This window comes from Chiroxiphia lanceolata, chromosome Z (genome assembly GCF_009829145.1).
Source record: "Chiroxiphia lanceolata isolate bChiLan1 chromosome Z, bChiLan1.pri, whole genome shotgun sequence".
NCBI lineage: Eukaryota > Metazoa > Chordata > Aves > Passeriformes > Pipridae > Chiroxiphia > Chiroxiphia lanceolata.
In genome coordinates this window covers 2188351-2212909 of record NC_045671.1, presented here as the reverse complement: position 1 = coordinate 2212909, position 24559 = coordinate 2188351, and the positions used below count along the sequence as shown (strand labels likewise).

General features: G+C 42.9%; 2 protein-coding genes across 18 annotated transcripts in view; one reads left to right on the top strand and one right to left on the bottom strand.

Annotated features, from left to right (window-relative positions):
* Positions 1–4943, bottom strand: part of PIAS2 (protein inhibitor of activated STAT 2) — a 28795-nt gene extending 23852 nt beyond the window's left edge. For 4 of the 12 annotated variants that reach the window (XR_004354409.1, XR_004354407.1, XR_004354410.1 and 1 more), the window contains exon 1: positions 4412–4935. Coding sequence is in view for 5 of the 12 variants with exons in the window: in XM_032675026.1 (XP_032530917.1) it covers positions 4412–4594 (183 nt within the window). In the remaining 7 variants the exon portion in view is untranslated. Of the gene's footprint in view, positions 1–1579; positions 1689–4411 lie in introns of those variants that run through there. The other 8 variants (XR_004354411.1, XM_032675029.1, XM_032675030.1 and 5 more) reach the window with 5 other exon arrangements.
* Positions 4944–6108: 1165 nt separating this feature from the next.
* Positions 6109–24559, top strand: part of KATNAL2 (katanin catalytic subunit A1 like 2) — a 31258-nt gene continuing 12807 nt past the window's right edge. Inside the window, exons 1-9 of one of the 6 annotated variants that reach the window (XM_032675037.1) lie at positions 6109–6130; positions 15267–15337; positions 15729–15895; positions 17930–17972; positions 18371–18491; positions 19493–19603; positions 20085–20183; positions 20801–20878; positions 23924–24022. In XM_032675037.1, coding sequence (XP_032530928.1) covers positions 15273–15337; positions 15729–15895; positions 17930–17972; positions 18371–18491; positions 19493–19603; positions 20085–20183; positions 20801–20878; positions 23924–24022 — 783 coding nt within the window. In that variant the 5' untranslated portion in view covers positions 6109–6130; positions 15267–15272. Of the gene's footprint in view, positions 6131–7450; positions 7610–15193; positions 15338–15728; positions 15896–17929; positions 17973–18370; positions 18492–19492; positions 19604–20084; positions 20184–20800; positions 20879–23923; positions 24023–24559 lie in introns of those variants that run through there. The other 5 variants (XM_032675033.1, XM_032675034.1, XM_032675032.1 and 2 more) reach the window with 5 other exon arrangements.

Here is a 24559-nt window from a genome sequence, read left to right as displayed (position 1 = left end):
GGCATGAGGCAGACTGCTACATTCTCTTCCAAAAAAATACCTAGAGCCTTCCCAAAACAGGCCATGAATTATTATCAAACGTATGTTGAACATTTAGAAAAGCTCCAGGCTAACAGATTCATCCCATAGGCACTCCAGTTTACAAATAGGATGAATGGGAACATCAAAAACACGTCTTCAGACAATTTTTTTTTTAACTAGTGGCACCTCTTCTTTTGAGTGATGAAAGGGCAGCCCTGCAGCCAGCCCGAAACCCAGTTCCCTTTCCCCTCCATACCTCCTATACTATTTCTGGCAAGCAACTCAGGTGAGTTGCTATTAATTACCTGTTAATTTCAAAGATATTTAGGTATCTAATTCCCAGAAGGAGACTATCAATACTTACGGATATCCATCACAGTGCCAACTTAAACCTGATGAGGAGGAGATAATAGAAGGGTCACCTCTGCCACAAAGTTTACACTGGGGCATTTGCTAAACCCTTTGAGACACCTTGGAGTGAGGGCTGAGAATGAATGAGGACACCGAGCAAAAACACAAACAAGTTTAAAGGGAAAAATAAAAAACAAACAACATAAGGTTACCTTAGGAAAAAATGAACCAACCATTCCTAAACCTAAAACTGAGACAGAGTGCTGTTGTCCTCAGACAAAGAAACTCAGTTCTTCCCATTATATTTTTTACAAGCGAGCTCCTCAGCTGCACCCCAGCCGTGTTAGCGCTGGAAGAAGCATCGGTGTAGGAAATTCTCTGGCGATTGCAGCACATTTTCCCGCTCCTGGTCGCACCAACATCAGCTCAGCCCTCAGACCTTCCTCTCAACTAAAGCCCAGCTCACAGCGGTTCCTATTTAACCCGATTTTATTCCTTCTGTAGCAAAGTCTAGGTCGGGGGGACAAGGTGGGGGGTTGGCGTGCCCGGGGAATTCCCAGGAAGAATTCCACTTTTGCAGGTGCGGATGCTGCAGAAGGAACAACCTCCTCCTTCCGAACAAAGATACCCGCGGATTGCTCAGGAAACGGGAGGAAAAATATAAACTGTGCAGTCAGCTTTTTGTGTACACACCTTAAAAAATGAAAGGTCACACACACACACACACAAATCTGCTACAGCACAACATGAAAGACACTGAACTGGAGATAAAACAGGTCTGAAAAGCCAACACCGTGCTCCGCGCTCCGCAGGCACAGCTTTCCCGGTGGGGAAGCAGTCCACGGATTCCCACAGATTCCACAACTATCAGCATTTTCAGCAACCCGGGGGTTATTCATCGCCTTCCCTTCGGCTCCCGGCAGGCGCCATGCGAGCCCCGGGGCCGCACGGCAGGGCCGAGGCGGCTCTAAAATGTCGGGAGGCGCGGGGAGAACCCCCCCGGCGGCGGTGGCAGCAGCAGCACAGCCCGCACGGCGGAGATGGAGAACCGGGCACCGAGAGGGAGGGTCCCCTCGGGCAGACCCCGCCGCCCCCCGAGGAGGCCGGGGCGGCCCCGCTCCCTCCGTCCCTCCCCAGGGAAGCCGCGGACCCCCCCGCGCCGACATCTTGTCCCGCCGCCGCCTCTCGCCCCCTCCTTCCCCCTCACCCGCAGCTCCTCGAAATCCGCCATTTTCTACCCGCCGCCGCCGGACGCCGCCGCCACCATCATCGTGCACCCGGTGCGCGCCCCCGGCACGTGACGGGGAGGGCGGGCCGGCGGCGAAGAGGGAGGGACGCGGGGGGACCCGCGGGGAAACCGGCCCGCTGCGGTACCGGGAACCGTGGGGGGAAACCGGCCCGCTGCGGTACCAACACAGCGGCAACCATGAGGGGAGACAGGGCCGGCGTGCCACAGACACACCGGGAACCGTGAGGGAAATCGGCCCGCTGGGGCGCAGACACACCTGCCGGTGCTGGCCCTGACTCCGCGCCGCGGGGCTCCTGCGGCAGCTGCGGGGTGGCAGGAAATCCAGCCGTCATGGACGTGATCCCGGTGGGATCACAGAATTGTTAAGGTTGGAAGGGACCTCTGGAGATCATCCAGTCCACGCCCTCCCGCCCGCCAAAGTAGGGTCACCAGGAGCAGGTCACACAGGAAGGCATCCAGGGGGGTTTGGAATGTCTCCAGAGAGGGAGACTCCATGCCCACCCTGGGCAGCTGTTCCACTGCTCTCACCCTCAACATGAAGAAGTTATTCCTTGTGTTGAGGTGAAGCTTCCTGTGTTGTAGTTTACGGCCACTGCTCCACATCCTGTCGCTGAGCGCCACTGAAAAGAGTCTGGCACCGTGCTCTGACACCCACCTTTGAGATGTTTATGTGCATTACTTATGCCCTCTCAGTTTTCTAGACTAAACAGGTGCAGCTCCTGCAGTTATTCTCTGCTCATCAGAGGAGACTCGTAATCATCTCTGTGCCCTTCACTGGACTCTCTCCAGTCTTTCTTGCACTGAGGAGCCCAGAAATGGACACACCTGTCGTGCTCCCTCCCCTCCAGGATTAACACTCAGCTCTTCAACAGAATTGTTCTGTTACAAAAAGAAAAAGAAAAACAGCAAATCACAGAAATAATAAATAAAAAATAACCCGGTATTGCGATTGAAGTGGATTAAATGGAAAGGTTATGATTTTACAGCTTTCTCAGTTTATCCACCCAATCAAGAGCACTCTCTCATAATTTGTGTTATAATGATGATGCAGCACGTTTTATTAATAAAAAATGAAGGGAAAATGTCACCAGCAGTAAGCTTCAAAAACTGGATAATGGGTTTCCCGCTGCAAGGGAAATGTTGAGACATTTACAGAAAAATAAACATTGAGGTACAGCTGAGAATATTGTTTTCAAAAGCAGCCAGAGATCATTATCTAGTCACAATAATTACCTAGTCACAATATTCAGTTTCGTTGGCAACTGGGCCGTTAAACCAAACAACCAATTTATTGCAATAAAAAATAGCAAAGACTTGGCCAACTAACAGGCAAGCAGCCAAACCAACCCCAACAAGAAAATGAAGAGACACTGGAAGAGAAAGGAGGTCTGAAATGCAAGACATATTTGGTCATATGAACCAAAAGGCAGCTGTTTCAGTACAATTGACAGATTCAAAGCCGTGACTACAACAGTAACTAGCGGGCCAAGGATCCAGGCTGCTCTGCTGGGGGGGATGCTGGCAGACAATTTTGGGAACAAATAGCTGAGCTTTTCTAGAGGATACTGATCTCTATCATACACACCAGCTATGGACACTTAATACTGCTACAAGACCTGGACACCAGGAAACTCAATAATTACCATTACTAGTGGTAATTTTGCAATAGCTTTCTGAAGCAGGCTTTCCTTTTTATTTACTGTCAGCTACTCTAAAATAAACCTTTAGCTGTGCTAAAGTTTTTGACCATAGGTACAGATATTTAGTCCTCTGCATAAACTGGTTCTGTGCTTGGTCGTAGGACATCCATTTCCTTGAAGGTTTAAACATATGGACTTTATTAATTTCAAGCCCCTTTTGTTAGTCAAAACCAAGAATTCACAGGCTAATAAGACATGCCATCTGCCACACCGTTGTACAGGTTCAACTCCCAAGTCCATCAAATGCTTGTGTTTCCCTGCAATTCAATACTAGACTAAAGGGGCAAGGTGTAGGTTAGGCTCTCTGAGATCATTAAAAGCACAACCAGACCAGAGCTTTCTCATTGTCCTTTTTGCACATCCTCACAGGTTCCTTCCTGCAAGGACACTGGGAGAGACAACAATGTTCAAGGTCACATCAGAGCCAGGCATTTCTTTTCTCGTGTACATTCACCTCTCACTTCATAACCACATCTTTCAATATTCCCATTAATCCCATCCTTGATATCTGCTGGGATAAGAGCTAACAATAGTTTATGTTTTAACACCTCACATGCCTAAGAGAATAAGAGTTTACATAGTAGCTTATCCTAATTTTTTTCTTAGAGTTCCTTCATTGTATTTTGTTTTCTTCCACCTTTTCCTCGCAACCTTTTTGTTACACATCTCTGGAGCCATATCCTCCAAAAAACCCCAAACAAACAAAACAAAACAAAACCAAAAAACAACAACAACAAAAAAGAAAAACACAAGCCAAAAAAACCACCCCAACACCAAATAAAACAACTATACTTTTGGTCCTCAAGTTTTTTCTTAGGTCCCTACTTCACAAAAGCATAGGCCACAGTCATACCCTCTCCCATTCCATTATCTCCACACTGAAATTTCTCTCAAATCTCCCTCTTCTGCTTTTACAGTAACAAGAATCAGTCTCCCCTTTTGCTCTACTTCTTCAAAAATCCTGCTCTTTTATCAGAACTCCTCACACACACATCAACTCTAGGCTGGCACTCCCCAGTTACCAGGCCACCTTACCAAAATTTCAACCATTCCAACATTTTCCTTCCCTACAAACTTTTAAGAAACCTACCTCAAGTCTCTGACATCCTTCCAGGTTCTGATGCTTCTTCTTGCACTGACTCTTCCGATACCGCCTGTTTCCCCTCCTCCTTTTCCTCTGGTGACGTGTTGCTGCAGCTTCTAAACCATTCTGCGGGCTCTCCCGTTTGGGGTCTGCAGGACAGGCCTCAGCACTCTTCTCATCAGCAGCCATCCGAGGAGCAGGAAACCTACCCTTCCCCAAAGCACTCAGTTCACAACCCCATCTGACAGGTTATCACAGGAGTTTTTTATATTTTTTTTTCCCCAATAGGCTATAATTGGGGCAAGAAGGCAGCCTATAGGTGCTAAGCATCCCGCCCCCTAAACTGAGGCTTATTAGGGAAAAACAATCCATCTGTTTTCATCTTTTTCTAGTAATCTTTCTAGCACTATGAATGGTATGTCAACACAAGCACTGTCTGTTCCCCCAGCTGTGTCTACTGAAAGACATCTGAGCATCCAAACAAACCCTCCCAGCCTTCCACAAACTCTGCAGACAGTTAAAAATAAAAAGTTAAAAAAAAAAAAAAAAACAACAAACCAAAATGAATCAAAACCATCAGTCTACAGCTGTTCCCAGCCATGCAGCAATTACTCTTATCTACATTATACCTCCTCAAACTCCTCCTGTGCTTCTGAACCAGCTGCTAATAGACAATGGAGTGCGCACTGCAAGCAGGGTTGGGAGTCTGGGGTGACTGACTGGAAAGTAGATTTGTTCTGTGTGTGCTATATCTAAAGGAAAGAACTTTATAAGGTCAGCCTTAGGCTTCTCCCTCATCTCTCCTGTCCCATAGTCATTTACTTTAAGGTAAGACATGTTACTTTAAGGTAACACTAAAAGTGGATGGCGAAAATGTTTAAGTCGTGGTCAGTGTGTACAACCCTCTTTTGTGAGGTCTAGAGCTGTCAAAGCACAGATTAAATACATGTTTTGCTTGCCCATCCTAAGGCGATACACCTATATTTTGGTTATAAGTCTAACAGGAAAATATTTAAATTTTGCTATCAAGTTGTTTACTTGAACATTATTATTTTTATTTAATTATGCCTATTAACATAGGCCTAGATTTCAAAGTCTTGAACACAGCCTCCCTGGCTGTAGGTGGACATTTGCCTCCATGGACAGTTCTTGTGAAAATTACTCTCAAGTTTTGTTCCAATTGTTCCAATTTGAATAGTCTCTCTCTTTATCCATCAAAACAATAGAAAACCCCATATTAAGATACCACTACTCCTTTAACAGTCATGGTGGAAAACTCTCTCCAGTGGAGCACAGCCTCAAACTAAGGCTATTCTCCCAACAGTAATGAACTTGGAAACATTATTGGGATGGCTTGAATCCTAACTTTAATTCTCTTCACCTCTCTTTCAGAGCCACAAAACAGAAGTAACCAATAATGGAAAAACAAACTTATCCCCTCTACTACCACGTTAAGGCAAAAAAGACTGAATGCAAATTCTAGTAGGAGGGGACCTGACTTAGATGCAGGAACATGAATCTTATCCACTTTGAAAAAACTCCATGTTTTATGGGACAGATTTAATAAAAGAGATATATATTTAATTAGATGCTTAACAGAGTGAAAGTACATTACATTTGCGGCACAACTATCTGAGCTGTGAAGATACACCAAAATCACGTTTTCGATTGGGACATCCTGGAGATTGAGACATACTGAAAGGAGGGAGGGAAGGGTTGTAAGAGGTATGTGCACTTGGAGATACTTGTTAAAGGGAGCTCAAGGGAACATAAAGCCTGTGTTGGCCTACACTGGAATGGGAAAGTTTAAGAAAAGGGCAGGGGAAACATCCTGAGTGGGAACAGTGATACCACAAGAATAAGGGGGTATTGACAGTGGTACTAAGGAGTGTGTTTGAAGGAAGGTCTGGATGTCTGGAAAACATGTTTTTGAGGATGAGATGCTAAGCAAGCATTGGTATGGAATCCCAGAACAGTTTGGGTTGGAATGGACCTTAAAGATTTCATTTCAACCCCCCTTCAGTGGGCAGGGACACCTTGCATTAGACCAGGTTGCATTGCAGGGGTGTGAGAACCTGGTAGTTACGCTGTCCAAGAACAGCTGGTGAAACTGGGCAGCTGTTGGATTTGGGAATAGGGATGATAAAAGCCTTTCCCACAGAGCTGTTGGGTGCTATGCATGAGTATACCAATCCCTGTGAGTGGAAAGCACACGATTCCTCATAAAAGACAAGTTTTGGGAGAGGTCTTGAGACAGAGCTTTAGGTTTCATCAACCTCTGCCAGGATCATAGGTTCTCCTCCAGCTGGGCTGAAGCCGGACAGTATCCAAGAGGCACAACTGACCCCTCCAATAAATCACACCCTGAACCCAGGAGGCTGCAACAACCAGGCAGCCGAGCTGTGCTCCGAGGAGGGCCCTTCTCTCAGCCCTGAGGTGCCTCAGGGGCATGGTCTCCATTTTAACACTTGCCAGCATCTTTGATGTGAGGGACCGAGTGGAGTCTGCATCTAGTTGGACACCCCTCGGCTGTGTCAGGTGAGCCTGGCGTACTTAACACTGAGGTGGGCAGGGCTGTGCTGGTTTGGCTTGGCTTGGAATGTTCTTGGAATGGTTTGTTTTGGCTTGGTTTTGATTGGTTTGGGTTGTTTTCGCTTGTTTTGGGTTGGCTTGGCTTGGTTTGCATGTTGTGGGATGTTTTGGGTTGGTTCATCATGTTTTGGGTTGGCTTGGCTTGTTTTGGGTTGGTTTGCCTTGGTTCGGCATATTTTGGCATGGTTTGGGTTGGTTTCACTTGTTTTGGGTTTGTTTGTCATGTTCTGGGATGGTTTGGCCTAGTCTGGCCTGTTCTGCGTCCGCACCCCTCCGTCCCCTCAGCCCGACCCTCCCCCGCTCCCCTCACAGATCCCCGCCGCTCAGGTGAGCCCTGCGCCATTGGTCAGCGCCGCTGCTAGCCCCGCCTTTCCATCACTCTACTTCACTCTTGATTGGTCATTCCTCCTGTCAGTCTTTCACCTTCCGGCATTCCGATTGGCTGCGCGGGGAGGCAGGGGGGGCCTGTCCCCCGCGGCGCCCGCGGGGCTCGGCGGGGTGCGGGCTCGGGCATTCCCGGCTGCATTCCCCTTGGTACTGCCGCCGGCATTCCCCGTCGCCATGGAGCTGTCCTGCCAGGCGCTCAGAACCACCTACCAGGCGAGAGAAGCGGTGAGATCCGGCAGGGCGGGTGGCCGCGCGTCGCTGTTGCCATGGCAACGGCAGTGCGCATGCGCAGGGGTGTGCGGGGTGTCATGGCGGCGGGGCCGAGGCCTGTTGTGGTGGGCAGGGACGGGCACGGACCCCTCACAGCCCCTCTGTTCATGGTCCTGGAGCACCAGGCACAGCGAAAGTGGACAGTCCGTGCTCCTCCCTTCCCCGGCCCCTGTTTCCATCGGTCACGGCTGTACTGCCCGCCGCGCCCCCACCCCATCAGCCCCATTCCTGGAAGTGTCCAGGGCCAGGCTGGACGGGCCTTGGAGCAGCCTGGTCTAGTGGAAAGTGTTCTTTCTCATGGTACGGGGCTGGAACTGCATGATCCTTAAAGATCCCTTTCAACCCAAACCATTCTGTTATTCATTCTTCCCCCAGAAAGCCCAGAAACAGCAGGATTTAGCTAAATTTTGTAGCGTGTTCTTTTGCTTCCATCTGCTGGTCAAATTACACCGGAGTGCGGGCGACTGCAGGGATGCTAAAAGCCTTTCCCATAGTGCTATTGGGTGCTGTGCATACATACACCAATCCCTGTTCTCACTGTGCCTGGAAAGCACAAGATTCCTCAAAAAAGAGGAGTTCTGGGAGGGGTTCTGTTGTCACCGAAATTTGTCCGGAAGAAGTGAAAGCCTCCAACACCACCTTTAAGTGTTGTTGAGCCAGGCATTGCTTTGTTCTGACCAGAGACACCTAGTGAATCATTCCAGCCACATAAGTCCCTTGCAAGACTTTTCACATATTTATACATTTTAGCAAACAAAGAAAGTGACATTAATTGGTTCTAAGTTACACAATTATCTTCATTTAATTAGTCTTCTGTCCTTTATTGTCTAATTGGGTCCACATTCTTTGGTTCTCTTATCATTCTTCCTTAGACAGAGAGTCTCTAACTCTCAGGGTGTAATGTCTTTGTTAATCTCCTCTGTGTCTTCTGGTTACTCCAACATGTCTTAGAAGGGTCATAAATTTAAAAACCCAGATGTCTAATCCTCAACTCCCTCAAGCTTTGTTTGCTGAAGCTCATCAGAGCTAATCTAGAGAAACTCAAAGCTTTGGTGATTTAATGATCAAACTGACAAGAGTTTGTAAGGAAAAAAAAAGGAACCCAGCTAACTGCTACCATTAATTAAAGTTTTAGGAAAGTTATATCATACTGAACACTGAGACTGAGCTTTAGGTTATGTCAACCTCTTGCAGAATCGCAGTACACCCTGAGTTGGAAGAGACCCACAAGGATCATCTGGTTCTGCCCAGGCCACCCCAACAATCCCACCCTGTCCCTGACAGCATTGTCCAAACACTCCTTGAGCTCTGGCAGCCTTGGTGCTGTGCCCACTGCCCTGGGGAGCCTGTTCAGTGCCCATCCACCCTCTGGGGGAGGAATCGTTTCCTGAGATCCAACTAAACCTTCCCTGGCACAGCTCCAGGCGTTCCCTGAGTCCTGTCACTGGTCACCAGAGAGAAGAGATCAGTGCCTGCCCCTCTGCTCCCTCTCCTGAGGAAGTATTAGTAGGTTATATATTTCCTAGGAATGTCGTCCTCCTGCAGAGTCTCTTTCTGAGCCTTGAAGTGGATTCAAGTTCCAGCCACTGGGAATGGACCCCTAAAGTGTGGTATTGAAACAGCACTGAGGTGCAGGAGGAAAAGAGGAGGAGAAGGGATCTGATTTGTTACCTCACCAGTGGGTATTTGGGTGGCCTTGGTCCCGAGGATGATGTTGGCTACTAAATGAAGAAACATCTGTGGGATGAGGGCCTGGTGCTCAAGCTCTGTCAGCTGTACCACTGGGTTTGGGTTGGTGTGCTTTGTGAGCTGGCTTCTCCACAGCCTTTTGGCAGGGTGGATGTGAAGATAGCAATCTGTAGTTTGGGTACAGAGTAGAAGGGAGTTGTGTTCCACAGAGGAGCAGAAGTTTGGAGTCCTTTTTTTAATTAGTGACTTGAAATGAAGCTGCCAAGAGGATTTTTCGGTTTGTGCTCTAAGGTTTTGCCTCCCTTCTGTGGAGGGAGCCTCGCTACTTATTGTTTGGTTCCTGAATTCCAGTATTCCAATGGAGTATCTCTAAGTTAGACTGCTATATGTTTAATTTGTAGCACTAAGTAATTACTGGGATTTCTAACTCCATAGTCCTGCCCTTATCTGTACTGCATTTTCCCAGTAATCTGTTCTACAGAATGGAAATTATTATTTTCTAGCAATTTTGGGGAAAAGTGTTTAAAAAAAAAATTCCTATATGCACTGCAATTCCATAGCTGTTCACAGCTACCCAGTGTAGTCTTACAGTGAAATAAATTTGTCTTGTGAGGCATTTCACTGGTGTTAATTGTAAAATATTTCCTGTGTTTGCTTTGTGAATGCCCCTTGACAAACAATATTTTTGTGAACTGCAGTAAGACTTTGCAAATTCCTACAAAGGAGTGGGAGAGTTAATGCTTTATTGATCAATGCTTTATTGTTAATTGTTAATTAATTTGTAAATCCATCATCCTTAATGTGTATAATTCACCATACTTTGTGTCCATTCATTTTTATGTGTTCGTAATATGTATCACTTCAAATTAGTGAGGTCTTGGCAGTGTAAAACCTGTCTTCAGCAGTGTTCTTATTAAAAGAGGGAAATAATAGTGCTCTGTGAGTGGCTCTTAAAATTGGAGCATGAATTAATGAAAGACAACATTGCAGTGGGGGGAGAAATCAGAAGGTTTTTTGTTTTCAGTGCACCAAACTCAAATTGTAAAATATCTCTTGATTTTACATGTAACAGTGTCGGGTGCATCCTACTGCTAGGACAGCCATAAGTTCTGTGGTGAGTTTGCTGTATGTCTTTAATTATGAAAGCTCATTGTAATCCTTGAAAACTTTGCCAACTCTTATTGTTTGCAGCAGCCGTGTGTAATTTGGAAGAGAGAAGAGGGCAGAGCGCTCTTTCTTTGTCCTGGGAAATTCTATTCAGTGGCAGCCAAGTTATACATTGTTTAAAACTCACCAGTTCCCTCCTCTGCTTATGTTTCTCAAAAAGTACTGTCAGCAAACCAGACAATAACTGAACATTCAGCCCTCTAAAAGCCTGTCAAGGCTGCAAATATCCAAAGCAATAAGGGGGAGAGAAAGCTGTGGGGATACAGGGTGATGGAGGGGGGAGGAAAACTGGGCAAGCCCATGAAGCCTCTCTATCCTGGCACATGGTGCCAGCTTGATGTCGAGGAACCCTGTACTTGGCAGCGGCCTGGAATCCTAAAGACAAAGAGGGAAGGGACACTGCATGTGTGTCGTGATAAATTCTTTCCCTGTGTGATGACAGCCTGGATTCCTGACTACAGATCCCTCTGAACTCATCCTATTGACTGCCCCAGTTGCATGTACACAGACACAATGCTAATGCAGTATAGTTCTCATTCCCAAGCTCCCCAGACCGTGACTTACACTGCAACCCTTTTTTTTTTCCCATCCTAACAAATATGTTAATGTAGAATATATAGGGTCAAAAGATAATGAAACATTATAGAGTTAAATTAATCTTTTAGTAGGCCCATTAATTTGATGGAATTACACAAGAGACTTGGTTGATTTATAATGTAAATGCATTTTAGTAAAAGGTGTGGAAATGACTAAACAAACAATTGCATTTAAAGATGCACAACTCTATTAGAGCTTAATTTTAAATGACTCATAGAAAGGAGTATGTACTGCTCTTTTGTTAAGCTAGAAATAAATAAAATAGCACTATAAGTGTTGAAGCTAATTAGTTAAGTGCTCAACTATTTAGTTTTTAAAACAAGATCACATTTAAGTGCCTTAAGCTTTTATTAATTTCAGGGACCCCAAAATCCCCTATAGTAATTGAAAATTTAATTACATACATTTTTTTGTTCTTTTAAGAATGGAAGCTTATTAAACTTTAAACATTTAAACATCTATTGAAATACCAGTGGCTATAAACAACATGCAATTCTAAATACTAATTAAACAGGACGGCTAAATCGCTATAAAGCTAAACTGAATTTTAAGTAACTTTGCACTCGTAAGCACTCCTATTTTTTCATGCTGTGTTAAGATTTACCATTTCCTCTCTGAGCACAGCAGAAGCCCTGGGCAGTGTTAGTGTCTGTCTGTACTGTGGCCATATTTTGTGGACATGTTTGCAGTGGGGGTCAGTCCCTGGAGGATAAACTGGAGTTCAGGACAGCAGACAGGGGTGGGCAGAGAGCTGTTTTAAGGGAACAGCTAAAGCTGTTGGTGGCACTGACACAGGCGTCTGGCAAGAGTATGTGGTACAATAGGCCTGGTGAAGGCAGGAATAGGATTGGTCAAAAAAGCAGTGATCTGTGCACCACTGACTCACCAGATTCATGATCTGGTAACAGCAACATAATGCAAGGTCCTTGATTTTTCTTTTATAGAAACCTCACAGAACTTGGACCAGAGATATCTCTGTTCTGTGTTTTAGATCCAACCTAATGCAAGTCGTTGTCAGTTGGTCAACTGATCAACAGCTTAGTTAGTTTTCTTTGGACACATCTGACTTCTCAAAATCAACCATTGCTGTTTGCGTTCTTAACATGAGTGAAAGGCAGAATTCACCTCTCAGTCTAAACTCTGCTGGTTTTTACATGAGTCCCTTTTTGGATGTAAAGGTTCACTTTTCCTTCTCTTGGTCAGCGCAACCAGAACATTACTATGTCAAGGTTGAAGTGTCTCATACGTAGGCACAATGTTGTACTATACCCAAAGCAAGTCTCTACACACAGTATTTGAGATGCTGCCAATCACTGTATCACTAATTATACTAGAACTTAAAATGCTTTAGGGATAGCAGAAGTAACCCGGAGGGATGAACAGCAGCAGAAGACATACCAGAATGCAAACTCTTTTCAAGGGAAGTTCCAAGCATGGATAGTGAGCCCTGTCAGTTCATGAGGCAGAGGCAATTCCTCTCTTGTCAAGAGTATCCATGTTTATTACATGAAACACTTGATTTGTGTTTGTCTTCTGTGGCAGCTACTGTGTTTACATACTGTGGTTTAAATATTCAGAGATAGCTGTGACCTTGCCCTTTGATATGTGGGCAAACACAACAGTTAATCTTTCTCAGCAGAAACCATCAGGAGCAGTTGCATTTCAAAGAATGTCCAGGTGGGATTCTCACCTTCCTTCTTGCACCTCCAACTGTGTTTCAGAAGATTCAGATCATCCAGGAGAAATGGTAAAAGGGCCACAATTTAAAATCTGTTTTCTGAGCACTGACACCTCAAAAATTAAGAAGGAAAAGATCCTTTTGTCCCAGGATGTCCGTGTTTTCTCTTTCCTTATGACAGTTCTCAGAACTGGTTCATTTCTTTTTGCAGCACCTCAGAGGAACCAGTCTGCCTCATTCAAGTGGTGCTAATCTACCAAGCATTTGCACAGTTTTCTTTTCTCACCAGAATGGTACAGAAAAATTACCTTGGTACCACCACTGAAATGCAACAGTATTGTAGCTTCCTTATGGACTCTGAAAAACTTCATCAAGATGGTATCGAAGTATCTAAAGGCTAGAAATGGGGTATGGTTTCTTCAGTTTTCCCCAGCCAGTTTTTTTCTTCTTTCTAGAAGAGCAGAATGAAGAGTCTATGAATCTTTTTAGTAATATGTGAATCGCAAATACACTTTCACTCTGCAGGAAGTGTTGTGAAGAGCAAGCCCCAGCCCTTTCTTAGTCGTGACACTAGGTGGCCCCACGACTGAAGGAAACATCCCAGGAAATACTTGCTGTACTGGGTTACCTTTTCCCTGCTCTACCCAGTACTTTTTACAGGCTGACAGATTTTATTTTAAAATGAAACAATAGCTGACTGTGCTATCTCAAGTATTTAAATTAGCAACAGAATGCTACGTGATATCCACAGTACAGAGTAAAGGGAGTAGTTAGATCTAATCTGGCAAAGGAGCAGCATGCTGAAGAGGTAAATTGGTTTTGCATCACCCAAAAGCACCTTTGATTTTAGGAATACATGATTCTCCAATATCAGCAGTTTACTATAATGACGTTTCCTTCCAAGAGATCATCATGAAGGATAGAGTAATTGTCTCTTTGTATTCATATTCCTTCTGGGCGTCTTGTGGGATTTGAGAACATAAGCCTTGGCCAGTAGTAATTCTCTGGCATGTCTGTGTGCCAGGCACAGGCAGAGCAGCAGAAGTCATTGCCACAGGTGCTGGGGCTCTGTTTGCAGCATGAAGGGGATGGAGGTCTTTGGGTCTGTCACCTGCAGGTCTCACACTTGGGCTGGGCTTTTCCTGGGGGTGGATGCAGGTGCTGTTCAGTTGGAGTAGGAGGGAGGGGAACTGGGGGGAAGTGGGAGCCTGTGTAGCATTTCTGTGCAGTGTGATCAGAAATGTTTCTGTGCTATGCAAGCAACAGAAATTGCTGCTCTTACCCCATCCACTAAGTGCGTGCCACTCTTTCAGCTCACACTGGGTCCTCGTAAATAATCATAGAATTATAGAATACACAGAATATCCCAAGTTGGAGTGGACCCATGAGGATCATGAACTCCATCTTCCAATGCTGAATGCCAGCATCCTAAGAGAGAAAGAATTTATTTCCCTAAATGTGGGTTTGGCCCTACCTGCTTTTCCTGTGGTCCCAGCTCCAAGTCCCAGTGAGGCAGGCCAGAGTCAACCTGCTGATTTGTAGAGCTTTCCATGTAGCAACTTCAGTTATGACCCTAAAATCTCAGGGTTTCTCTGCAGTCACTCAACGAAGACAGCGTATTCCACTGGAGTTAGACCTTGTTCCAGCATCTGCCATGATTTCTGTTTCCACTGCCCCTTTTGCCCTACTTGATATTGGACCTGGTGCTCCCCCTGATGTTGCTTCACTGATTGAAGACAGAGGTGTTTTGCACTGCTTTGTTTTTATTGCTGAACTGTTTGTGAATGACTTTGGGTTCTCCACTCTATGCCAAGGAATCCATGGGACTGAATCCATATTGAAATTTCTGTGTGTTGAGACCCGCTTTTGGTCACTCCTGTGTTAAAATCATGCAAGTTCAGTGCTACCCCAACCCACTACAATTCTGCAAGTGTCTGTGTTTCATTTGCTGTGTTTATATGTCCAGGCCCATGAAACAGGAGGTGCCAACAGTTTTACAGCTGGTCTTCGTAGTAGAGCCATGCAAATCCCAGACCTGTTCTCCATCCCCTCCTCCAAGCACTCAGAGAACATGTTTCTAGTTGCAAGGGAAGGACACAGGCAGGCTGGAGTGCTAGATTTCCTTGCACAGCCCCTGGAGATACTGGGCATTGAAGCCTGCAAGAGTCCTACCCTGGAGTCTGCAGCAGCATGAACATGTTGGACATCCATAACCATAGTAAGGGAAGTAAGCTATTTGTTCAACCTCAAGGTAATTTTCTCTTTTCTAGGAAAAGACTTCTACCCATCCAGTAGCCCTGATAATGTGTAAGAAAAATTAGATTGAAAACCACTTTCCTTGTGTTTATTAACAGTGAGTTGTTTTACAGTTCTTACATGCTGTTGTCTTAATTTGTTTGTTTCCACAGGCTACATTTAGATGCTGTTTACAGCAATAAAGAGAATATTACATTTGATCTAGAGTTCTGTCTTAATTCACAGGAGGAGATGAGAACAGAAGCTCGTCGGAAAAATCTCCTCATTCTAATTTTGCATTATTTAATGGAGGAAGGGTAAGTTTTTTTAAATAACAGGGCTCTGCTTTGTGGGACTGTGTGTGTCTGACCTCCTGTACTGTGTCCTTCTGTTGGGTGGATGAATAGTATGGGCCTTTGGGCTGATGTGAGAAAGAGGTAAACTGCTGTTACATTATTGTTGGCATTTTACTTTGCTAAATTGTTTCAGTTCCCGGAACAAAAATGTCGACTATAATTAAAAAATACTTTAGATCAACCAGCAAAGGCTTTTTTAAATAGAGTTTATACTTTCATAATAAGTAGACTTGTGGACAAGTTAAAGATACCATATAGTTACTAATGCCATTGTTTGCGTTTTCTCTCAAAAATCAGAGGAAGATAATGACTCTCAGTTTTTTGATCTTTGTTCCTTTTTTTAAATTACCAGATATGTCGATGCTGCAAATGCTTTGGAACAAGAGACGAAATTAAGTTTACGTGGCTTTGAAGTTTGTGACAACGTTGATCTTGAGACAATTTTGATGGAATATGAAAGCTATTACTTTGTAAAATTTCAAAAGTATCCTAAAATTACCAAAAAGGTCCTGGACACCGGTATGTGACTCTGTTCCAAAAAGAAAGCTTTTGTTTCCAAAGGCTAAAATGTATGTTTGCTTGCTATGCTAGCAGCCCTTTTTGTGTATGTCAGCATTTAGTGTTCCAACCCTTACAGTTACAGACCTATAGTTCTAGCATGGAAGACATAAGAATTGAGAGACGGGGGTTTGAGCCCTTCTCCTCTCCATTCTCTCATTATGTAGAGGAACAAAAAAGTGGCATTTTTCTGTCTTTTAAAAACTGCTGTGATAGTGGAAAATGTCAGCTAAGCACAAAGCATTATGGCATAGATATATTTATTCACTTTCTTCTCATGGAGATAGACTAGTAAGGCTGAGGTATAAAAGAATGATACAGAATAAGGCAAGTCAGAATATGAGCATTCTGTCATGACCCTGAGAGCCTGAATGGTTTTGCACTTGAGCACAAAATGTAACTTAGAGAAGCCATAAGAACAACTGTGTAAAAATCAGGGATGAAGAGCTTGAAGGATACAGATTTGAACTGGATATTGGGAAAATTTCTTCATGGAGAGGGATGTCCAGCCAGCCCTGGCACAGCTGCCCAGGGCAGTGTTGGAGTCCCCATCCCTGGAGGGATTTAAAAACCATATGGATGCAGCACTTGGGGACATGGGTTAGTGATGGCTTTGGCAGTGCTGAGGGAGTGGTTGGGCTTGATGGCCTTGGAGGGCTTTTCCCACCTAAGGATTCTGTGATTATTTGCATGAAAAAGGTATGCACATCTAGAACATATTAATTGGTGCTAATACAAAAAGGAACAGCCTTGCAGGACAAAACTAAAGGGATTTGTCATGAATCAAGAGTGAAAATGTATTACAAAGCATTTTGTCACATCTTAGTCAAACTGAGTGGTAGTCAAGGCTCAATCCATGATCTAAGTGAAAAAACAATTCCTAGAAAGCCACTCTGGGACATTTAAAAGCTCTCAGGATGCTTTTTTTGGTCAGTAAAGCTTCTCAGACTTGGGAGTACTCCACCATTACCCAGGCTCAGAGTTGTGACTGTGTTGGCAGGGAGGCATCATCCTTTTTCCCTGAAGTGTAAGCAGCTTCCTCTCCTGCATGTAGTTTGCAGGGTGCACATAGTCAGATATGTGTATCTAAACAAAAGGCTTAGTGTGGTGCTCCTTCCTACTAAACTGTTTGCAACACTCTTGGCAAGTCCTGCAGAACTAACTTGGTCATTTCCATGCTGGGTCCCAGTTGGAAGTATTATAGACAAACCCACAGGATTACAGGTTTATCTGTGGGCTCTGCTACCTCTCTGTTCCCAAGCTCTTTCAGGGAAAGATTTGTTTGGGAAGGATTATTTTATATAAGCGTGTGAGAATCTTGAACGGAAGAGCGTCGTACAGAGAACACTGATGGGAGAGATGTTTTGGAACAACCAGGTCTGTGCTGATAAGGACACAAACCCTTGGCTTTATGAGTTCACATCTGGGCTTTGCGAGTTCGACATTTTGTGACAAAAACCTTTTCTTTGACAGAAATTGTTTCAAATTATATAAACGCAAAAAAATAGCATAGTTTGATAGCCACCATTGCAATGTGACTTTTATTCTGTTTTGTTATGTTGAACTTGATTATTATGGAGTGGAGTAAGGCAAATGCATAATTCCCAATTCAGCAGTGAAAAAATTATTAGCATTAAATAAGCATTCTGTGTGATATATTAAATTATTGTGCTTAATCTAATTTCTGGTAGTGCCCATTTTACTGTGAACATGATACTTGTTTTAAAATGTAAGCAGAGAAACCAAAGACTGAATGAGCCTAAACTTGAACAAACTTGAAGCAAAACTGCTCTCACCAATATCAGTTTGTTTTCAAAAAGTTTTTGCAAGCTTGCAGTGCTTATAATCACGCTGATCCTGCTTATGCATTGTTATTTCCAATGTCACTAATGTATGCTTAAAAATATTTTTGAAGGGAGGAAAAAAGAAAGTCAAATTGCCTTTTTTTTTTCCTATCCTTAATTATTTTCTATTTCAATGTTGATTTTGCCACAGCAGAAAATAAACAACAGCTGCGAACTGGGGGAAGAGCAAGAAGGTAAGAGAAACATGTGGGGTGTTTTTCTGGGCAGAAAATTTTCCTGTGAAAACAATATGCACCCTGGTTAAAATAATGTTGTGATACTGCAGGAACATTAAAGCCCAGGGCTATGCAGCTGACTGTATGATGTGTTACAGGCAAATAGAGACTTATTTCCCAGATGGAGAGGCAGACAATTTGCAAAGTTTCTGCAGTGTGGATAAGGTGGGGTGAGGTGTTTGTAAACAGTAAGCATAGAACTCTGCTGTGATTGAAGTTGATGCCATAACTTCAGCGAGAGCAAAGTTAGCCCAAAACTGCTTTATTTGAAAATTTGTCTTCTAATATTTTGGTATTTGGAAGGAAAAAAGAAGTTGTGAAACTGTTTGTTTTTGTTGTTTTTTTTTTAATTCTAGGGCAGCAAGCTCTTCTCAAAATATTCCAAGGCTCAAGCAACAGACAGTGCAACAACCAGCGTCAAAAACTTCTGGGAGCACAACAGAACCTAAATCATCTGCCAAGGAGAGCCCCAGACAGGTTTAAACATGTTTTACCTTGGTAGCATTGCAGTTGAAATTGATGTGATTTTATTTTGAGAGTCTATAGGCAGCAAATGTATGGGAGTCACACCATTAATGACTGTGCAACTAATGGGCTTTACTGATTACGTAATTCAAGGATTATAGGTGAAAGACTTAAAGAGAACATGTTTTCTGGCTGTGAGTTGGGGGGCAAGTCACAGGCAAAAACTGAAGGAAAAGGAGCCATATAATCCAACCTGCACTGAAAGCAATCAGTTTTCCCATTAATATCAGCATATTCATCCTTTAGTGCCAGAAAGCAAGACAAACAAATCTAATAGAAAGCCTTGTGTCAGTTGTAAGCATCTTCAAGTGCATAAGGTGTTTGAGACTGGGGGAGTAATTTGACCCTGTAATTTTCAATTTTGGGAGCCTCATTTTGTTCAGATTACTGTGAAATCCACTTTCTTATCATCCCTTACAGTGGGTCATCCAGGAATAGCAGGTTGGTGGGCAAGCACTGTGTGCTTTTTTTAAGGCTTTTTTTAAGGGCTTGTCTATATTTCTGCACCAAGAGGAATTAATCTCTGACCTGTTCTTACCCCTAAAAAACCCAAAACATTACCGTTTTTCAGGAATAGCAGCTGTGAAGTGAATATGTGATAACTTGTCATCTCTGAGTTGATGTTCTGTGCCTTACACTTGCCTGTAATTTCTACTGTACATAAACGTTGCTTCTTAACCACGGTATAAAATGCAGTTTTCTGCTCTGTACATGAAATAACTGGACTGCTGAGCTCTAGAGCTGTGGCTTTTGCTGCTGTCACCAGGCAGATGAAGCCTAACTAAATATAAGTGGTGTTGGTCTGACAAGTATGGGATTACTCTTGGAACTTCCATGTAATGATACAGTTCATCTGGGCATATATGAAGAGGTGGGATGATACCTATAATGTAATGTCTTCAATTCACCTACTTGGCAACACATCTTTTTAAAAAATTATTTGTTTTTTTTAGAATAGTGACAGTGCAGTTACTCCAGACCAATCTGGCTTTGGCTTAAGCATCTCAGCAATCAGCAAACCTGGAGGAGACAGCCCTCACCCTAGAAAGGTTGGTGGAAACCTGGTATGTGATTTACCATAGAAATATGTATGGATTAAAAAACACAAATGTTTTCAAAAATATCAAATGTTAGCCTTCTGAGTCTATGTTTTTATAAAATGTTCCTGTATAATCAGCTGAGAGGTGAGTTTTATGATTTGGGTAACAATTCTTTGCATAGGAAGCTCTGTTTGCATTAAATACTATTTTTGATGTACTCAAGAAAGAAGAGTATGTTTGTTTTTAAAACCCAGTGGTAATACCTAAAACTGAAGATAAATTTTGAATTCCTGAATGAGATTATAAGAGGTTCTGCAGTTAAATTGTTTCAATGGCTGAGATATGTGTTCTACTCCTGTTGCTACCACAGATTTTGTGGTCTATTTTTTGCCATAATCAGGACTGTATATGAAGTAAGGAAACCGTGTAACTGCAAACAAAATTTGGTCCAATGTAGAGGTACCATCGTGGGTAGAGCCTATTACAACATTATTTTCTCCTTTAGGGCCAAGTAATTGACTTCCATGGGATGATCCAGGATGCTGTCAGAATGTCACCAAATGAAATTGCCTTGAACAGCCTTAATTATGATCCAGATCCCTCAGTAAGTGTTTCTGTTCATGTTTCCATCCAGCAATAATAAAATGAGTTTTTCATAACCAGGAAAAAAATAAAATACTGCAACAAAGTTGTCTTTGTTCCCAAGTGCTAAAAAGGGGCTTAGATTTCTGAGAGAGATATTTCCTCCTTGAAAGGACAGTCATACCTGGCTTAATTTGTTGACAGTTGTTTACTTTTTGAACATAAAAGTAAGCAACAAATAGAAATGATGCCTTATGATGAAAAAAAAATAATAATTGCAGAAACCCACAGAACTTCTGAAGGTGAAATTCTGGTTCCTTTGAATGTAGTATGTAGTATGTAGTATGTTTTTAGCATTCGCCTCAGCTGAGACAGCAACGGAGTTTGGATGGCTGAGGTAAATTTTCAGTAATCACTCCTTGACACAAGCCAGACTTCTCAGACAGTGCACCCAGCTCACATGGTGCCAGTCTGCCTTACTGCAAAAATGGCTTACTTCAAAATCTTTATTATTATCCATGTTTCTACACCTGTAAGAGTTGATATTACACCACGTATCAGCTTTTCAAAAAGTATTTAATAGTTTGTCTGTCTAAAAATATTTGAAATCTGACAAGAACTTACGTTTTTCTTTTTCAGGAACGATTATTGAAACCCCTTAGTGCTTTTATTGGCATGACTGGTGAGATGAGGGAACTTGCAATGGTTGTAAGCAAAGTAAGATCAATCTCCATGTTAGTTTATCGAGATGTTGGTTATCTTTGTCATCTCAGAATGCTGTTTATTTCTTTTTACTGTCACTGAGAGTGCTTATTCTTGAATATGCAAGCTAATTTTCTTTTCATGCAACTCCCAAAAAGTTATTTCTTTACAAGTTGTTTCTTTTTGATAAACAGTGGGAGTAATGAAGAACTAATGGGGAACATGTAATCTAATCATGCTATGGAGACTGTTGTGGCTTTTCCCTTTATTCTTATTGCTACAGAAAAAGTACAATTCTTCTCTGAAAAGAGAGATTTAATTATATTAGTTAATACCAACTATCATCTGGTGTATTATTTAATTGTGATGTAATGCAGGGAAAAAACCTGAGTCAACCCTGTGGGTGCAGTTTCCATTCAGGGCATTGGGCTTGTGGCAGTGTGGCAGTGTCACACCAGTATCTGAATTCTGAACGTATCTACTAAACAAAAATTATTATTAAACCCTGATATTCCTGCATTGTTTAGAATCACAGAATCACGGAATTGTTTAGGTTGGAAAAGCCCTCTAAGACCATCAAGTCCATCTGTTCCCCCAGCACTGCCAAGGCCACCACTAACCCATGTCCCCAAGTGCCACATCCACAAGGCTTTTAAATCCCTCCAGGGATGGGGATTCCAACACTGCTCTGGGCAGCCTGTTCCTAGACTTGATAATGCTTTTCATGAAGAAATTTTCCCTGATGTCCAACCTAAACCTCCCCTTGTGCAACTTGAGGCCTTCTCCTCTCATCCTGTCCCTTGTTCCCTGTCAGCAGAGCCCGACCCCACATCCAGCTCCCCCTCCTGTCAGGGAGTTGCAGAGCCAGAAGGTCCCCCCTGAGCCTCCTTTTCTCCAGGATGAGCCCCCCCAGCTCCCTCAGCTGCTCCTGCTGCTCCAGACCCTTCCCCAGCTCCGTTCCCTTCCCTGCACACGCTCCAGCCCCTCAATGTCTCTCTTGTCTGAGGGCCCAGAACTGCCCCAGCACTGGAGGGGCCTCAGCAGTGCCAGCACAGGGAGGGCACTGCCCTGGCCCTGCTGCCACATCACAGCTGGGACAGTCCCAGGGGACACTGGCCTGGTACTGGTCCCATGCTTTGCTTTGTGCAACTCCATGATCTGGACTCCTTGTCTCTTCTCACCTGGTGCAGCTGAGAGATGCTGTAACTGCAGGCTCTGCAAGCAGTGCCCTCATCCCAGCACAGGAGCTGCTTGAGCAGCATCAGTGAAGCACCGTATCCCAGGGCAGACTGGGGATTCTTCCAGGATGGGAATTTTGACACCTGGAGGGTTCCATAACGTAGTCAGCACCATTTCATTTCACTCATGGGTCATGGTGCAGTCTAACAAACAGTCCCTGGGCTGCTGGGGATCAGTGGCTACAAAGCAGCTTTGCATACATCACCTTTGGATGAGGCACTCATCCAAAAGGCTTCACAGTATCACAGTATTTGGTAGTGTTGTGAGTCTTTCTGGATAGAGACATCAGAAATGGTATCAGCTGTTGCTCCCACATACTTATATCACCTCTTTAAAAAGTCTGGAATATTTTTGCTGACTATTTTTTCATAGCTGTATATGACCCAAATTCTTGGTCTGCAAGTCTTGCATTTGAAGTTTAGTTGAACTGAAGTCTTAAGAAATTTCCGACCTTAAAGTAAGAAAATTCTCATTCATTTCAATTCCTGTCTGGTCTTTAATTTATGGTAAACCTTTAAAATAGTGATGTTCATGCTGCTGCATTAGCAAGAAAGCAATATGGTTGCTTTCCCTCTGTTATGTTATATTTTTTGCATTGTGCTTCATTATGGTATATTCCTAGTTGCTGTGGTAATTGACACTGTATAAATCAATAAAAATAAAGAGCATGTAGTATCTATTTCATAACACAATCTAATTTAATTTGGAAACAGTTATGGAAGCCTCTACTTAATATCAGAAATCTGATTCATCTTAATTCGCTGTTAATAGAAAGGGAAAGTGCAATCTACTCTATATAAATAATTTTTTCTAATTGTATTAAATCAACTTTTCCCCTTGGATACAAGCACATAATCCTTCTTCAGTCTACGGGGGCTGTTTTTATTGGAGAGCAGAATTTATCTTTAGTATCTGTATTGAGGATATGATACTTTTTGCAGAACAATTAGCCTCTGGAATGGAAAGCCACAAAATATTTCTAAGGCAAATGGAAAGATTCATAGAAGATTTGGAAAGTTTGATGAATTAAATGAAATTAATTTAGTGAGTGCTTCAGGGCATACACTAATTACCGACTGTCTTTTGATAGAAGCTTAGGGGAAAATTTTCCTCTTGTTGCAGAGTTTCTCACAGCTTTTCTTGCAGTTTATAAAATCTTGCATAGTGTGGGGTAAATAGCAATTTTTCAGTGTTACTTATAACATGAGTAATAATATAAGTAATTGGTGCAGCCATAAAGTATCTGAGCATCAAGTTTAAAAAAACAAAAGTATTTTCATATTGCAGAGTGGCTGCTATTGTAAAAAGAGGGAAGAGAAATTTGCTGAAGAAAGAATGTCAAAAGGTGTTTGAACTCAAAGACTAGGATGGAATTTGAATTATTTAAGTCCTGTTGAAGTACACTTGTGGACATAAATTTGAACCAACATGTCAATACCATTGCTTATACTTCTGTTTTTTAAACATCCCATACGTGCCAGCAACAGAGGCAAAATATTAGGGTTGGTGACCCTTCATATCATGATAGGTCTTCATATGTTGGCTGATTACTGAGCCAAACTAACAGAAAACATATCTGAGAGTTTATACATTTGACAGGAATACATCAGGGAAACTGGGGGTTGGAGGGGAAGCTTGAGGGAAATGATTGCTGTGCATGCTTTCCTCTTGGGAGGTCCCTGGCACATAGGGTTAAATAATACAGCTTGTATCACTTAACAGCACTTTTATTTTATCACCGAGTCAATCCTTTTACTTTGCCAGAGGTCATTATCCCAGTGCAGAAGGAGTTTTACTAACAAGATGTGATGTGTGTTGCAGGACATTTATCTCCATAAGCCCAACGTGAAGTGGGATGATATTATAGGACTGGACGCAGCTAAAAGGCTGGTCAAGGAAGCAGTTGTTTATCCCATAAAGGTAAAGTCCTAAATAGTTTTGGGAAAACCAGTGTTGGGCTCCTTAGCATTTTTCTTGTAACTACAGTGTTGTTTTAGAGTTCTTACTATTTCTGTGCTTTTGTAAGCAGTTCATGTTAGAACTACTCCTGTTCCTGTTTCATGTCAGAACTATTCCTGTTCTTGTTCCATCTGAAATTGCATTTCCTATAGAAAAATGACCTTTCAGGATTAAAATTAACACATTAAAATGTGTCAAGTCGAATTTTTGGAGCCTTTGACAATGTAAGAAGTGCTGGATTTGACCTATATTAATTCCATGAAAAATGACTTACAGAAGAGAATATGAAATCAGTTGCATTTAAAAAAAATCACTTAAAACAGATTTCAAATGGTAAATACAGTATTTTTATCAGTCTTCAGATCATACATACTACATTGTTTTGGTGTGTTTTTATGCCCCTCTTCGAATTTCGTTTGTTTCCTGAATGTGTTAGGAGCAGTGAAGGTGGGGACTAGAATTCCTTGCTATTTGTTATAGATGATACATTTTTAATCC